We start from the raw sequence: 16,963 nt of genomic DNA on the forward strand, positions 1-16,963 counted from the left end.
GGTGCAGGGTGACCGGATGACCTAACTGCAAAGGAGGCCAAGGCACTGCAAAATGTAGGACATTCAAGCAAAATGCAGGGCAATGCAAAATGAATGCTAAAAACACACTAATATATACATATATAATTCCCTGCTTCTTAGTCATGCTCCAAATGGAGGCCTTTTTGGAACTCCTCCTGGAAAGAAGGTGGAGATGTGGAACATAACCTGGAAAAGGAGGATGTCTGGTCACCCTGTTATGGTGGTTCTTCCACTGACCTCACAAAGGCAGAAGCCCTTTTGGGACTTGAATGCACCATCGACACCTGCATCTTGGCATTCCTCCCAATCCCCAAAGAGATTGCAGACTCCAAAAGTGGCAGAGTTGGACTTTTACTGGCGACAGCCATTCTGCAAAACACAACACAGGACCCAAGGCAGCCCAGTGGCAACAAGGACCACCATCTGCATCAGTGCATGCCCCTTGCAACCCTCCACCAGTAGGCACAAGAATGGCACAGGCTGCAAGTAGAGTTGCAGAGGACGGAGGGGAGGCACATGACAATTGGGGGGGCAACCCCAAGTGACAGATGGGGCCCTCCCCTGCCCCTTAACAGACTTTCTCTTTTTTTGGTATCAAGTGGTTCCCAAGTCACTTGTGGCAACTAAAGTTAGTGATAAATACAGAAACAAAGGCAGCTTGGTCACAGCACCAGGGCCAGCATACAACATCGGTCAACATGAGCCCCCTTCTTTCCCCAAAGAATAGGCTTGGACAGAGGCCAAACGAAGGTGGCAGCTTACACACAACTGTTTGCTTCTTCTGCTAAAATGTTACTACAGATTTTAGGGGCTTCACCTCATTCATGATCTGCCCCAAGGCTGGAGGACCTACCTTCTGCCCCTGGTCCTCCAGGATCATGGACATGCAGCTAGTGAGGCTACAGGGAAGGGAGACAGTCTGGCCGCCCATTGGGCACCATCTTGCCATGTGCTTTGAGAATGGCTGCTGCAGAAAGGAGTCTAGGGCCCATTTCTGAATTGTTGAGCTAATGCTACCATACAGTACCACATTTTGGACCCAAGCAGGAGGCACCAATTCCCACCTTGCATCTACTTTCAGACAACCACAAACCAGGCACAGTTGCCTGAAGGGCACCCGTAACATCCCCATCCCTCAAAATCCCTACCAAACAACTCTACTCTTATTTGGTGCCATCTTCCATTATACCACCCAGTGCCCCATGCAGAGCTGCTTCTGGGATACACAATGTGCAAAGTGCCAACTATTGGTGTGGGCACAGAGTGGGATGGGACTTGGCTCCTTCAGGCTGGCCATTGTTTGGTGCATTGCTGAGTGTGTGGCAGGTCCAGCCATGGGGAGTCTGGCTCTGGCAATCCTGCCTCCCTGCTTTTGGCTGCTGGGACCCTGGACAGCCTTGGCACCCTGTTACAGGGTGGGCAATTTCTGTCTCCTCTCCCGGCCCATTTTTAAGTGGTCCCATGGGTTTCGGGAAAAATAGGGCTGCCCTTTTTGCAAAATGCTGGGCAAACACACCTCAGACTCCAGACTTAAGCACCAAATGGGGTAGGTGGGTGCTGCTTCTTCAGACAAGTTTCAGCACTGACTTACAACCCAGCAGGAAAGCACAGACTGGGCACAATTGGGTGAAGGGCATTTGCAACACTCCTCCCTCGCTCCAAATTGCACCCATGTTATTCTCTTCTTGGGGAAGACCCTGTCCTGGGAATCTGTGTTGGAGGGGGATCAATTCACCTCTCTGTGTTTGGGAGGAATAGCAAGAATCAGGAAGGAATATGAGGAGGACCAGGCAATTAATGCCCACCCACCCCAATATCTGCCCCCTTCACCTGACACTGGTCATAGGCCTGCCTCTTTCATATCACTGGAACCTCTATGGCAGACAGTCTCTGCTTGGAATAAGTCCTCCATGAGGGGCTTTGGGGGCTCTTGCAAGAGTTGCCACATCCATGAGATACCCCCCTATGGTCACACCCCTCTCCACTGGGTCCTCCATGGACCACCTAAGGACTGAATAATGCCAGGTAGAGAGCCCACCTGTTCTTCATCCCCAGGAGACCTGTGCCACCCTGGTATTGCCTAGAGATCTCACCTGTCTGCCTGCTGCCAACCTATCCCCTTCTCCAGAGGGTGATTTAGAGGGGTGTCTCCTGCTTGTACTCGTAGCCACATGTGGGGCCCTCAAACTGCAACTTGATGGCAGCCTTGAGGTGCAGGTGAGGGTCCAGGTTATCAATGGAGATGAGGGCCCCTTCTCCTGGTTCCCCTTTGCCAGGCTTGGGCAGGGGGTGGAGGGCAGTGGCTGCCTGGCGCCGGCGGGGCAGTGAATGCTGCTCAACCTGCTGGGTGAAGGTGAGGCTGTCAACGGGCACAGTCTGGGCCGTGGCCAGGGAGTGGAAGGTGGAGGAGGAACCCTGGGAGTCCTGGGACTTGTCCCGGTCACCCAAGGAGTCCAGCGACACCAAAGGGGGGCTGCTCTGCTCCTTGACTGGTGGGAGGGGGCTTCCGGATGAGCTGCTTAAAGAGCCTGCCCATGGGGAGGCTGGAGAACCCTGGTGCCGTTCCAGCAGCCTCAGGATGGCCTGGTGGCCCTGCCTGGTTGCCATATGTGCTGGGGTGCGCCCTGCCTGGTCCAGGACCTGGGGGTTGGCCCCGTGCTCCAGTAGGACCCTCACCACCTCAGTTTGGCCCTCCTGGGCAGCAATGCCCAGCGCTGTGGCCCCCTGGTTGCAGGCATGATCAGGCTGGGCCCCGTTCTCCAGCAAGAGGCGAGCGACCCTGGCATGGCCACGCCAGGCTGCTAGATGCAGGGCTGAGCGGCGCTCCCCATCCAGGGCATCTACATCAGCCCCATAGCTGAGCAACAGACGAGTGGTCTCCTCCCGCCCTTGCCAGCAGGCTACATGGAGGGCAGTGCGGCCCTGGGTGTCCCGTCCCTCCAGACCAACCCCATTCTCCAGTAGCAGCTCGGCCATCTCTGCCCGGCCCTCAAGCACCAGGAGGTACAGCGTGGGGCGCCCCTCCACATCCGAGAGGTTCACCTCTGCCCCCTTGCGCAGCAGCAGCTCCGCCGTGGCCTGTTGCCCACCCAGCATGGCCAGTGAGAGAGCGGATAGCCCATCCCGCCCCCGATGGTCAATAGGGGAGCCCCGTTCCAGCAGGAGCCGTACTGTGTCTGTGTGGCCCTCCTGGGCGGCCAGCATCAGCGGGACCCGCCCATCATGGTTTGGCTCACCCACACGGGCCCCAGCCTCCAGCAGGGTAGCACAGGTCCGGGCATGGCCCTGCCAGGCGGCCAGGTGCAGTGGGGTCCAGCCCAGGCTGTCCCAGTGGTTCTCGTCCAAGCCTCGCGCTAGCAGCGCTCGCACCACTGCCTCGCTGCCCGTCCCAGCCGCCACCCCCAAAGCAGTTCGACCCTCGCTGTCCAGCACATCCACAGCTGCCCCCCAGAGCAACAGAGTGTCCACCACTGCCCGATGACCCATGGAGGCCGCAGCAAGGAGCGGGGTGCAGCCAGTGGCATCAGTCTCATCCACATCGGCCCCAGCTTCCAGCAGCAGCTCCACTACATCCACGTGGCCCTCGTAGGCGGCCACCAGCAAGGGGGTCATCCCATCCCGGTCAGCATGTCCAGGGGAGGCCCCATAGTCCAAGAGCAGCTCAACCACCTTGGCGTAGCCACGGCTGGCAGGGACACAGAGGGCTGCTACAGAGAGTGCCGTGCGGCCATCTACATCGGCGTGGTCCACATGAGCCCCATGTGCCAAGAGCAGGGCCACGATCTCCCGGTGGCCCATGTAGGCGGCTGCGATAAGGGCTGTCCGCCCCTCCGTGTCAGCTCGGTTGACATCAGCACCATGCTCTAGCAGCGTGGCCACAATGTGTTCGTGGCCGCCCCATGCCGCTGCCCGCAGGGCAGTCCTCCCCTCTGTGTCAGCACAGTCCACATTGGCACCTGCCCGTAGCAGCACCCCAACAGCCTCACTGTGCCCACCCCAGGCTGCTGCCCGCAGTGCCGTCCACCCCTCACGATCTGGCCTGTCAACCTTGGCACCGTGGCTCAATAGGCAAAGTAGGACCTTGGTGTGGCCCTGGCGGGCAGCCAGAGTCATAGGTGTCTGTCCGTGTCGGTCGGGGGTCTCCGTTTGTGCTCCACGTGCCAGGAGCAGCCCTGCCACTTCGTGGTTGCCACTGTGGGCGGCGCTGGCCAGCAACGTCCTCCCATTGAGGTCCCGCTGCTCCACGCTGGCCCCATTTTCCAGCAGGAGCCGGACAGAGTCCTCACGCTCCAGGGCATGTTGAAGGGAAGGGCCCGGCCCCTGGTTGCCCAGACGAGCCCCTGCCAGCACCAACAGCTCCAGCACGGCCGGTTCCACAGGTTTCTCCTCGCCTGACTCCAGGCAGCCCTCCAAGGGGGCCCCACACCACACCAGCCAGAGTGCTAGCTGCCAGGGCTCCAGGCCCAGCTCTGCCCGGAGAAGGTGGTAGGCCAGCTCATGCACCCGATTGGGACCCAGGGCCGGGGCCCGGCAAGAGGCACTCATGGCCAGCGAGGCGTGCCCATGGGCAGGGCGGCAGAGGTACTTCTGGGTGCAGTGCTTGACGTCGCAGAGCCACTCGGCAAAGCTGGCATGGAAGAGGAGGCAAGTGCCATCAGGACCTGTCTGGAGAAGGGGACCCAGGGCCCCCAGTCGGCCCTCAAACTCCTTCCAGGGCAATGGCCTCCGCGTCCAAACAGCCGCATAGAGCTCCTCTGGGCGCAGGGGCCGAGGTGCAGCCAGAAGCGCATCCAGCAGTGGGCGGACAAGGGTGAACTCGTGGCCGGGAAAAAGGCGCTGGCAGAGCCAGAGATAGAGGCCAAAGAGGGTGCCCGGGATGTGCCGTGCCTCCCAGAGAGTGACCAGTTCGGCTGCCACGCCGTCCAGGACCCGCTCCAAGTAGAGGAGGCAGCCGTTGCTCTTGATGTGAAGCTGGCTCAGGGCCTCAGCCGTGGGGCGGGTCAGGTGCCGCCGGAGGGCTTCTTCCCGCCCCAGACGGGCCAGGATGTACTGCTGCACGTCGCCCACCACGGGCTCCCTCCTGAGGTCGTCTAGGCACAGCCGCTGGAAGCCTGCGGGATGAAGGGGAAAGGAGGGTGAGCAGATGGCCCCAAAGATCTCCCACCCTGCAAAACAAACCCGAGGAGATCTGGGGCTAGACGAGATGACAACCCTCCTCAAAGCTACATGGCCTGAATCCTGTTAGTCCCAGGAATAGAATCATAGAGTTGGAAGGGATCCCCACGATGACCATTCAGTCCAACCCCCTTCTGCCATGCAGGAAGACACTGTCAAAGCCCTTCCTGCAACACATGGCCATCCAGCCTCTCTTTAAAAACCTCCAAAAAAGGAGGCATGGTGGATTCTTTTTCTTTGGAGGTTTTTGGGGGTGCTTTGATTGTGTCTTCCTACATGGCAGAATGGGGTTGAACTAGATAGCCCTTGGAGGTCTCTTCCAACTTGAGGATCCGAGACAAGCCCCTGCTGTGCAGGAATTTATCAATGATTTGGATGAAGGAATAGAGGTCATGCTTATCAAATTGGCAGATGACACCAAATTAGGAGGAATAGCTAAGACCCCAAAGGACAGGATGATAATTCAAAACAACCTGAATAGACTAGAAAGCTGGGCCAAAGCTATCAAAGTGAACTTCAGCACAGAGAAATGTAAGGTACTGCACTTAGGGCAGAGAAATGAAATGCCTAAGGATGAGGGACACCTGACTGAAGGAGAGTTATATGTGTGAAAGGGATCTAGGAGTCCAAGTAGACCACAAGCTGAACATGAGACAACAGTGTGATGCGGCATCTAAAAAGGCCAATGTGATTCTAGGTTGTATCAATGGAATCATGGGCCCATTACAGACGGGCACCCTAGTCCGCGAGGAGCGCGTACTAGAGTTACAAAGGGGCGTCCTTTCCGGATGCCACCAACCCTAATACAAGCTCGGCGCGTCCAAAATGGTGGCGCCCATTCTAGATGGGCACCGCCATTACAACATCATGAACGTGCCGCCTCCAAACGGGGCAGTGTGGACATGACGTCTTTGCGCCGCACGGGGGCGCATAGAGCACCCTTTCCGCGGCGCACGAAGGAGCTCCGAAACGGAGCTCCTTCCGTGATTTGCGTTGCTGACGCAGCCTTTAGACTGCGCCAGCGACGCAAAGGAGAAAGGAGCCGAGCAGCCCCTTTCTCCTCCTCCCCGCCACCGTCAGGTGTCCTTGGGGCTTGAAGCCCCAAGGACACCCCTTTCCAGGCCGTGGGGAAGTGGCCTTTTGCTGCTTCCCCGCGGCCTGGAAAGCGGTGGATCGGGGCCTCGGAAGCTGCCGCTCTGGCAACTGAGGCCCCAATCCGGCAGGGAAAGGAGCGCCTACAGGCAGCCCCAATGGGGCGGTCTGTAACGCGCCATAGTGTCTAGATACAGAGAAGTAATGGTGCAACTCTATTCTGCCTTTGTCAGGCCCCACCTGGAATAATACTGTGTCCAGCTATGGGCACCACAATTCAAAAAGGATGTTGAGAAACTGGAACATGTCCAAAAAATGGCGACCAAAATGGTGAAGGGCCAAGAGGTGATATAATAGCCCTGTATTCGTATTTGAAGGGATATCACACTGAGGCTGAAAGAAGCTTGTTTTCTGCTGCTCCAGAGACTAGAACACGGAACAATGGATGCAAGCTCCAGGAAAAGAAATTCCACCTTAACATTAGGAGGAATGTCCTGACAGTCAGAGCTGTCCAACAGTGGAACACAGCCCTCGCTTTGAGAATGGTTGAGTCTCCTTCTTGAGAGGTGATTCAGCAGATGCTGGATGGCCATCTGTTGGGGATGCTTTGATTGTGATTTCCTGCATGGCAGAGGATTGGACTGGATGGCCCTTGTGGTCTCTTCCAACTCTATGATTCCACAACAAGGCTCAAGGGCACCCTTGCACAGCAGACCCTTTGCCAAGGCGACTCTATCCTTGCCCTTGCCCTCCCCCAGACCCTTCCTTACCAGGGAAGAGACGTAGTACCCCCTTGCTGTGGGATCGGGCTGTGCATACCAGGAGCAGCCAGGGGGGCAGCAGCTGGAGATGGCTACCCAAGAGTTGGGCGATGGTCCGGCTGGGTCCTGGAGGAGGGGCCCGCTCCCCCTCGCAGTCGCCTTTGCCTGCGTCCAGCGCATCCACCACCATCAGGAGGGGCTTCGGCGGCGGCGGAAGGTCCAGCAAGGGGAGCAGCACGGCTCTGGGGAAGTAGAGAGAAGAGACACGGCGTCAGAACTAGTGGCAACCCTCCCCAGACTCAGTCAATTCTGAGCATTAGCAGAAAGCTCTATTGAGAAGTCAGAAAGGTCCATCTAGTAAGGCTTCTTTAGACAGAACTGAAAACCCAGCACACATGCATCAAAGAAAAGTAGTTGAAAAGCCTCAACCTGTCCAGAGATATACCTCCTTAACATGATCTATCAAACACAAATAGGAGGCAGGAATAAATATTGGATAATATTTTTGTATATGACCTCCACAGCCAGAATACGTCTGGCACAAAAATGGAAGACGGAGAAAGCTCCCACTATTGAAGACTGGATGATAAAGTAGATGGAGGCTATTGGGATGGATAAACTGAGAAGGGGAATCTTAACGAAACGTACGAACGAGGATGGCAGATATTTCTAAATTACTGCGAAAAATACCTGGGAATGTGAAAATCAGATAAACCGGCATAGAATACAAATAAACCAACCTTAACATGAGAGAACCTCTTAAGAAGCTAACGTGAATCTAGAACATTTGAAGAACCGTTAGATCACAAATTGTGCGAAGTAGAATAAAGTAAATTATTATTTTACACTACCTAAATAGCGTAAGAAGAAGGAAATGAGCTTGGTTTTTGTTAGGACTGTCAATTTATGGATTACAACACTTAAATTAGTGCATATTTTGATGTATATAAAGCCTACAAGGAGAACAGGGTTGAGTGGGAGAAGGAAAATAGCTTGTTATATGGGTCAAACATGGTTACATGGGTTTAAGGCTTTCTTTCTTTCTTTCTTTCTTTCTTTCTTTCTTTCTTTCTTTCAAATCTACTTAATTTGAAATATAGTATTTTTAAAAATTAAAAGAGAGAGAGAGAGAGAGAGAGAGAGAGAGAAAGCAAGCCTTAAACCCATGTAACCATGCTTAGCCCATATAACATGCTAAAATGTCTCAGTTATAATTTCTCTATTAACTCTATCATTAAACTAATTTATAAAACCTTAACCTGCCTCTGGTTTCTTTACTCTTGGAGTAGGCACTGGTGGTCTTGCCCCCTTCAATGTATATAGAACATATCTTTTATTATCCATCAGACAACTATAAAACACTCCCAGTACAAAGGCTCCCAAATGCAATATCCATCAATATAACCAAACGTGACTACAGTTGACCCTCCACATTTGTGGCTTTGACTTTTGCAGTTTTGATTCATAGGTTCTCTCTAGGAATCTCTAGCGTTTCCAGCACAATTCTGCCAGAAGGTAACCATAGGGTTGTGCTGGAGGACCTAGACGTTCCCAGAGCAAACACTTCTCTAGGCATTTCTAGGTCCTCCACCATGACTCTATGATCAACATTTGGCAGATGTTGACCATAGAGTTGCATGGGAGGACGTGCGGATGCCTAGAAAGGTGTTTTCTAAGCTAAAAAGGATAGGGAGGGTTCATTTGTGATTTTTTTCACATTCCCGGGGGTCCTTCACCCCTAAACCCAGCAAATGTGGAGTGACCACTGTAGAAAAGAAACAAATCTGAAAGCATATTGCTATCTATACACTCATCCCTCCATTTTTGCGGCTTTGATTATTCATGGATTTTTGATTACCGTATAAATTCAACTATAAGTCGAGAAATGTATGCCAATATTGACCCTAAAATCTGGGGTGGAATTATACAAGGGTCAGTACAGTTACTGTGGCTTGAGATCGACTGGAGGACAGTTAACATCACCAACAAACAGTAATAATGCTCATAAAGCTTCTTTAAAAAGTAGCCCTGATCTCCCACTCTCCGTGCCTCGGCAGCGCATGCTGAAAGAGATGCGAGGCACCAGTGTGAGTGTGCTGCATGGAGTGATCCCCTTCTCAATCCTAGCTCCAAACTTTTATTTCTCCGCTTTGCATTTCCCCATTTCCCCTCCGTTTGCAAACTCATCTCCAAACCTTTGCTTCTCTTCCTCCTCCTCCTCCTCCTCCTTGCATTTCCTCCGAAAACCAAACTTCTCTTTCCCCCTCCACTTCCACTTTGAAGCCAGTCTTAAAACCTGTCTCCTAAATTCTACCCTCAACTTATCCACAGGGCATATCAAAAATACAAGATTTTGATCCTAAAACCTTCCCTCGATTTATACATGAGGTCGACTTGTACATGAATATATATGGGGAATATGTTCTCTCTAGGAATCTCTAGGTGCTCCAGTGAAACTCCATGGTCGATTTTAACTAAAAGTTGCTCTGAAAGACCTAGAGTTTATTCCTAGATAGAACAATCTACTAGGCCTTTGTAGCTCCTCCAGCGCAGTTCTATGGTCAGTGTCTGTCGGACGTTGGCCACAGAGTTGCCCTGGAGGACCTAGAGATTCCTAGAGAGGATACTCTACTAGGCCTTTGTAGCTCCTCCAGCACAGTTCTATGGTCAGTGTCTGTCGGACGTTGGCCACAGAGTTGCCCTGGAGGACCTAGAGATTCCTAGAGAGAACACTCTACTAGGCCTTTGTAGCTCCTCCAGTGCAGTTCTATGGTCAGTGTCTGCCGGACGTTGACCACAGAGTTGCCCAGGAGGACCTAGAGATTCCTAGAGAGGATACTCTACTAGGCCTTTGTAGCTCCTCCAGCACAGTTCTATGGTCAGTGTCTGTCGGACGTTGGCCACAGAGTTGCCCTGGAGGACCTAGAGATTCCTAGAGAGAACACTCTACTAGGCCTTTGTAGCTCCTCCAGTGCAGTTCTATGGTCAGTGTCTGCCGGACGTTGACCACAGAGTTGCCCAGGAGGACCTAGAGATTCCTAGAGAGAACACTCTACTAGGCCTTTGTATAGGGTTGCCATATCCCGCCAGGGGGCGGGACAATCCCGGTTTGGGAGGGGCCAACCCGGTCCCGGTCCGGTCCGGCGCCCAAACCGAGACGGCCCCGCCCACCGCGGCCACCTCAGGCCCCGCGGCGGCTCCAAGGCCTTGCTGAGGCCTGGGAAGGCTCTCCGCAGTTGGAGCTCCAGCCGCGGAGACGCTCCCTCCCGGGCCCCAGCGAGGCCTTCGAGGCGGCTCCGCGGTCGGAGCTCCGACCGCGGGGTCCTCCAAGGCCTCCGCAAGGCCAGGGAGGAGGAGGAGGCCGCTTCCCACCACGCCGATCGCCGCGATGAGGAGCGGCCCCTGCCTCTTTCCCGGCCTGGGAGCCTGCTGAGGCTTCCTCCCAAGCCGGGAGGAGGAGCAGGCCGCTTCCCCTTGCGGCGATCGCCGCGATGCCAGGCTTCCCCTCGCCCTTCTCGGCCTGGGAGCCGGCCTAGGCTCCCTCCCAGGCCGGGAGGAGGAGGAGGAGGACAAGGTTTAAAAATCTAGGACTTTTTTTTTTTAATTTCCTAGCCAGGAAATTAAAAAAAAAATGTCCTACATTTTCAAACCTTGTCCTACATTTGTCCCGGTTTCGAGGTCCTCCATTATGGCAACCCTACCTTTGTAGCTCCTCCAGCGCAGTTCTATGGTCAGTGTCTGTCGGATGTTGACCACAGAGTTGCCCTGGAGGACCTAGAGATTCCTAGAGAGAACGCTCTACTAGCCTTTGGAGCTCCAAAAGAGCACAGAGTTGCGTTGGAGGACCTAGATATACCTAGAGCGAACAAATTAATAAAATCCATGAATAATGATCACCGCAAATGTCAAAGCTGCAAATGTGGAGGGACAAGTGCATTGGGGTATGCATAAGTTGGATAATTCGTTAATTATACTACCAGAGATGGTTTAGATGAACATGTAGCAACAACGAAGATAAATTGAAGGGAATAAATGATAAAAACTCACCAAAAACTATGGATGCTGGTCATGAAAGCCTTCGACTTCACGAAGGGAAAAACGTATTTGCTGAATGACTTTGGGGGTTGTAAAGGTGGAGGTAATGAGTGGGGTTTTTTGTTTTATGTGTGGTTTGTATGAAGACATCAAAAAGATGCAAAAGGTTTGTAACATGAATATATGTCCGGGTGAAGGGGTATGGATGCGGAATGAGTATGTTATGGCATGTTATATCACATTTTAATACAATTGGTGGCGCAGTGGTTAAAGGCCTGTACTGCAGCCAGTCACTCAAACCATAAGGTTGCGAGTTCAATACCAGCAAAAGGGCTCAAGCTCAACTCAGGCTTGCATCCTTCCAAGGAGGTTGCCAAAATGAGTCCCCAGATTGTTGGGGGCAATTAGCTTACACTTTGTAAACCGCTTAGGGAGTATTTCAGTGCACTGAGAAGAGGTATAGAAATGTACTTGCTATTGCTATTGTGTTAAATTGGTAATAAAGATATTAAAAAATAAATAAATAAAGGGCAGTGGTGGCATTTCCAGGGCACCCCCTTACCTCCGGAAGGCTTCATCTGGGTCCTCCTTGCCCTCGGCCGTCTCCAGGGCCCGGCGGGCATCAGCCCGGCTCAGGCGCTCACGGTACCCAGGCAGCAGTGGGCATTGCTCAATCTGGGCCACCAGCCGGAGCAGGAATCCGCGGGGGGAGCGGGTGGCAGCATCGTGGGGCTGGCAGAAGTGCCACGCCAAGGCGCTCTCCCCCAGCCCTGCCCGGCGCCCGGCCAGAGAGGTGGGCCACAGGGCCTCTGTGCAGAGGGCAGTCTTGCCACAGCCGGGACCTCCAGTGATCAGGACCCCTCCACCACCCCCCTCCAGGCTGAGTGCCAGCCGGCCCAGTGCCCATTCCCGGCAATAGAAGGCCTTGCCCTGCAGCAGGCTCCCGGCGGGGTTCTCCATGCCCGGCCACAGGCATGGCGCAATCCCAGAGGCAGCAGCAGTGGTGACGGAGGCGTCAGCGGTGCCCACGGATGCGCCAGGATTCGGTCCAAAGGCAGCCAGGAGTGATGCCAATGTGGGTGAGGGCAGTCCAGAAAGGCAACGGAGAGGACCTAAAAATGGGGGGAGGGTGGGAGAGGGCAGTGAACAACAACAAGAATTGCACTGGCTTTTTTAGCTGCCACAGCGCACTGCTGACTCATGTTCAAGTTGTGGTCTGCTAGGACTCCTAGATCCCTTTCATACATAAGATTATCACAGGAAGGAGATTGGGAGTTTATACCATGAATATCCCAGAACAATCACGTAATTACTCGAAATGATTTCACACAACGTTGCACAAAACCCGCCATTAAAATGGTCACAAAGAAGCCTTAATGCTTTTGGGATTTCAATGATAATGCATTTCTGATATCACTTTATTTGCACCATTGCGTGTGATGATCATTCGCCCCATTATTTGCCATTTTCGCTTAATTTGTGGGATGCTTTAAATGTGCTTCAATCTCTCCTTATTGCCGAAATTAGCTCCAGCGTGATAAGCTCCATAGTCTCCTTAAGCCAGGTGTCCCCCATCCTATATCTATGTGTTTCATTTTTACTACCTTAGTACCTTACATTTCTCTTAGCTTTGGCCACGCTTTCTAATCCCTTAAGGTCATTTTGCATTTTAATCCTCTCCTCTGGGGGGGGGGGGAGATATTTGCTACTTCTCCCAATTTGGTTTGATCTGCAAATGTGATAACCATACACCCTATTCTTTCGTTCAAGTCACTGATCATTTATCAATGACTTGGATGAAGGAACAGAGAGCATGCTGACAAATCTGCAGGTGGCCCCCAATGACTCCTGCAGCCTGCCCCCGTTCTCACAGGTCCCACAGGCCATGGGGCACCCCATGAGCCCCCCCAATGCTTTCGCCGCACCTTGCCATTTGGCTTCTCCCTTCCCTTCCTTGCTGAGTGCAACCATGTGCTGCCATGTGCACACAAAGCAGCGGATGCTGATTCATCACCCTGAGCCTCTCCTGGGCCAAACCCATCGTCCCCAACTCCTCCCCACAACATGCCTAGATTCCCCCCATGAAGCTCATAGAGCCCCCCCCCCAGGGGCCAAATAGGTCTGGGGTCTCTGCATCACACATTTGGGGGTCTGTCCCTTCCCCCCTCCTCCATTGGAGCCCACTGTCCCCAAAGCCTCCTTCAGTGCAGAGACCCTCTTTCTCTCCCACTCCCACATGGGACCCCCACCCAAAAGAGGGGCTGATGGTAGTCTGGATGCAAAAGGGAGGCTTCTCTTTTTTGGGGGGGAGGCAACAGCCCCTCCCTCATGCAAGGCTCCTCCCCAAATTTGGGGCTCTTCCTTCCCCCTCAATCCCAGCCCACCCAACCCCTCAAATCCTTCTCTGGGGTCCCAAATGCGGAAAGAGAGAGCCCTCCCCTGAAAAGGTCCCGTCCCCCTGGTACTGGGGGGCTTGCACCCATTGCCAGGGAAGGGCACCCCCTTTCTGCCTTGGAACGCCTGGGCTGGACAAGGAAGGGCCAAATTTCGTCTGGGGTCCCCCCATGAAGGACATAGAGTTCCCCAAGGGGGGGCAAATGGGTCTGGGGTCCTTGCACCCCACCTTTGGGGGAGCGGTTCCCCTCCCTCCCTCCTCCCTTGGAGCCCACTGCCCCCCAAAGCCCCCATACATGCACCACCAACTATGGGGGGGGGGTCTGTGGGCTCCAATGGAGGGGGAGAAGGAGAAACAGCCCCCTCCCAGAAGTGGGTTGGAGGGACCCCAGACCCATCTGGCCCCTGCCTCGTCCAGCCCAGGAGGGCCAAGGCAGAAAGGCAGAAGGGGGGTGCCCTTCACTTTCAAGGGGCGGGGGAGGGGCAGGAAAACCATTGGGGGGTCTTTTTAGGGGAGGGGGTCTCTCTTTCCCCAGCTGGGAACCAGGGATGGGTTTGAGGGGTGTATTTGAGGGGTGGGATTGAGGGAAAGGACTCCCAAATGGGGGGGGGGTCTTGCATGAAAGAGGGGCTGTTGCAAAGGTCTGCCTCCCCCCCAAAAGGGAAGCCTCCCTTCTGCATCCAGACCAGATTTGGGGGGGGTCCCATGAGGGAGGGGTGAGAAAGAGGGGGTCTCTTGCTGCTGCTGCTGCTGCTGCAGCCCTACCTGCCCCCTGCTTGCCTTGCAGCCGATCCCCGGAGGAGGAGGAGGAGGAGGAGAGCAGTCAGAAGCAGCAGCAGCCACTTCCGCTCTCTGGCTTTCGATCTCTTTCGCTGCGGAAAAGGGAGGCGGCCCCAGGCTCCGCGGACCCAGCCCTGGCCCCAGCTCCAGCCTCTGAGCATGGGCAGAGCGCCAGGGCAACGGACCCACAGGCAGCCCTCCCCTCCCCTCCCCCCGACCAGGCACTGTCCTCCTTTTCCCGGACAAGTCCTACATTCCCACCTCCTCTCCAGGAGGGAGCTTCCCAAATGTCCTCCATTCGGAAGGACCAGGCGTCCCTCCTTTTTGCAAGACACGTCCTACATTCCAGCCTCCTGTCCAAAACGTCCTCCATTTAACCAGACACGTCCTCTTTTTCTAGGACTTGCCCTACATTTCCGCCTTCAGTCCAGGAGCAATGTTCCAAAATGTCCTCCCTTGAATTGTAGCAGAACCAAGAAGCATGCATTTATACTTATACAAGAGTTTTTATTTGGTCAGGTCCACCATTTTTCTTGGATGCCCTACATTTGGCGGTGCCCCTGGTCCTCCTTTGGGGTTATGAGGACACTTGTTGGTCGCCCCCTCCGGCCATCCCTTGGGCCACATCCCAGGGACTGGTGCCAGCCACCAGCTCAGGCCACAGTGGCTGGGGATGATGGGAGGTGTCATCTAAAAGCATCTGGAAGACACACACAAATACACACACACACCCTTGGCTGGGCTGAATTTGGGGAGGGGGCTCAGGGACAATCTGGAAGACCAGCCCTGGCATGGGGCACTCGGACAATGGCCTTAAAGGTGGCCGCAGGCAGGACAGGGGAAGCAATGGTCATTCCCCTGGAGTGGATCAGAGGGCAGCGGGGCATGTGTGCCAGGCATGGCTGGACATGCTCAGGTCAGGGCTCTTGCCTAGGGAGGTCCTGTTGCTATTCCTTCATGGGGTCCCCCTTGCAAGGACTGACCAGGACTGACTCTCCTCAGCACCCTGCAAAGGAAGGCCTCTGCCCCATGCCAACCCACAGGGCATTGTTTTCTGCTGAGAAAGAGCCCCATTGCTGGAGCTGGACTCCTTCTTCGTTTTGCCCCACATGCCCAGACATGCTCCCTTCTTTCATTCCAGGCCTTCTGCCCCACATGCCCAGACATGCCCTCGTCCATTGCCCTTTGCCTGGCACAAGTCGCCTTGCCTGGCTGAGTCACTAGATGAATGGCTCTTGGAGGAAGGAGGAATAGGGGGCATGCTTATCAAATCGGCAGATGACACCAAATTAGGAGGAGCAGCTAATACCCCAAAGGACAGGATGATAATTCAAAACGACCTGAATAATAATAATATTAGAGTAGATTAGAAAGCTGGGCCAAAGCTAACAAAATGAACTTCAGCACAGAGAAATGTAAGGTACTGCACTTAGAGCAGGAAAATGAAATGCCTAAGGATGAGGGGCACCTGACTGAAGGAGAGTTCTATGTGTGAAAGGGATCTAGGAGTCCAAGTAGACCACAAGCTGAACATGAGACAACAGAGTGATGCGGCAGCTGAAAAGGCCAATGCGATTCTAGGCTGCATCCATAGAAGTATAGTGTCTAGATTGAGGAAGGTAATAGTGCCACTCTGTTCTGCCTTGGTCCTGTCTCACCTGGAATAATCCTGTGTCCAGTTCTGGGTCCCATAATTCAAAAAGGATGCTGAGAAACTGGAGCCATGTGTCCAAAGGAGGGCAACTAAGATGGTGAAGGGTCTGGAAACCATGAAGCCCTATGACTCAGTGATTCCCAGGCATGCCACTTGGAATCACACAGAGGCTGCCTGGGCTTGCAAAGGCAGTTGGATCACACACCAAGTGATTGTGTGATTCCAAGTGGCGTGCCTGGGAAGAGGCCTCTGTGTGTGTGTTGTGTGTTTGCGTGGAATGCTAGGGAAGAATTGGGCGATAAGGGCGATCCCTTATCAATCCCTGCAGTCCGCACCCACTTCCAATTTAAATATTAATTACATTACAAAGTATTAGATATGTTGGAAATGGATAGACTTACAGCTTTGATGAATGAAAGGCCACTCAAACGATGGAATGAGGACTGGAAAATTAGTGTTGCAATACTATAAAGAAAGATGAAGCACAGGGAAAGCTATGTACCTGGAGTCAAAATACTCTCAAGTGTCTTTAAGAGTAATCAGAGCAATTAACATTTTGCAGATAAATATGTTATAGAATATGTAATAATAGAAGCAAAGAGTACGTTTTGTGATAGAGCAATTGTACATAACAGTTATAAAATAATTTGATCCCGGGTCTTTAAGATGAATGGGAAATGTATATGTTTTAGTTGGCAAGTTGTACATGTTTTGGAAGGAAGAACCAAGTTTAAGAGAAATCTGTAAAGACTGAAATTAAGCTTAAAGAAGGCGCAAAGAAGGGGAAGAATGTGGAAAATGTTAAGCATGTTGGAATATGCACATTACAAATCTGTTTATGTGAAAACGTAATAAATATTACTGACTCCCAAAGAATATTAATTAAATGGCTGAACACAGCCAAACAGCCAACGCAAGGTCCTTGTGTGGCAAAAGAATGGATTACAAACAGGAACTCAAACTGATCTGGAAGGAAGGCCACCTTCCGGGGGCAACCCTTCCCTTCTCTTTAAAGTTAGTCAAAAGGGAGGCATGCTCTCTCCAGGCGAG

The 16,963-nt window shown here is 53.4% G+C and overlaps 1 protein-coding gene across 1 annotated transcript; it reads right to left on the reverse strand.

Annotated features, from left to right (window-relative positions):
- Positions 1-313: 313 nt before the first annotated feature.
- On the reverse strand, positions 314-13,131 carry LOC149320218 (uncharacterized). Its single transcript, XM_089513159.1, has 4 exons — positions 13,010-13,131; positions 11,647-12,196; positions 7,059-7,291; positions 314-5,132 (listed from the first exon to the last, which is right to left on the reverse strand). Exons 1-4 carry the CDS (start codon positions 13,053-13,055, stop codon positions 2,158-2,160), a joined length of 3,804 nt encoding a protein of 1,267 aa, XP_089369285.1. The 5' UTR covers positions 13,056-13,131; the 3' UTR covers positions 314-2,157.
- Between the last annotated feature and the right edge of the window lie 3,832 nt (positions 13,132-16,963).

Source organism: Sceloporus occidentalis, unplaced genomic scaffold (genome assembly GCF_023333645.1).
Source record: "Sceloporus occidentalis isolate IW3139 unplaced genomic scaffold, rSceOcc1.0.p SCAF_2, whole genome shotgun sequence".
In the NCBI taxonomy this organism is placed as follows: Eukaryota; Metazoa; Chordata; class Lepidosauria; order Squamata; family Phrynosomatidae; genus Sceloporus; species Sceloporus occidentalis.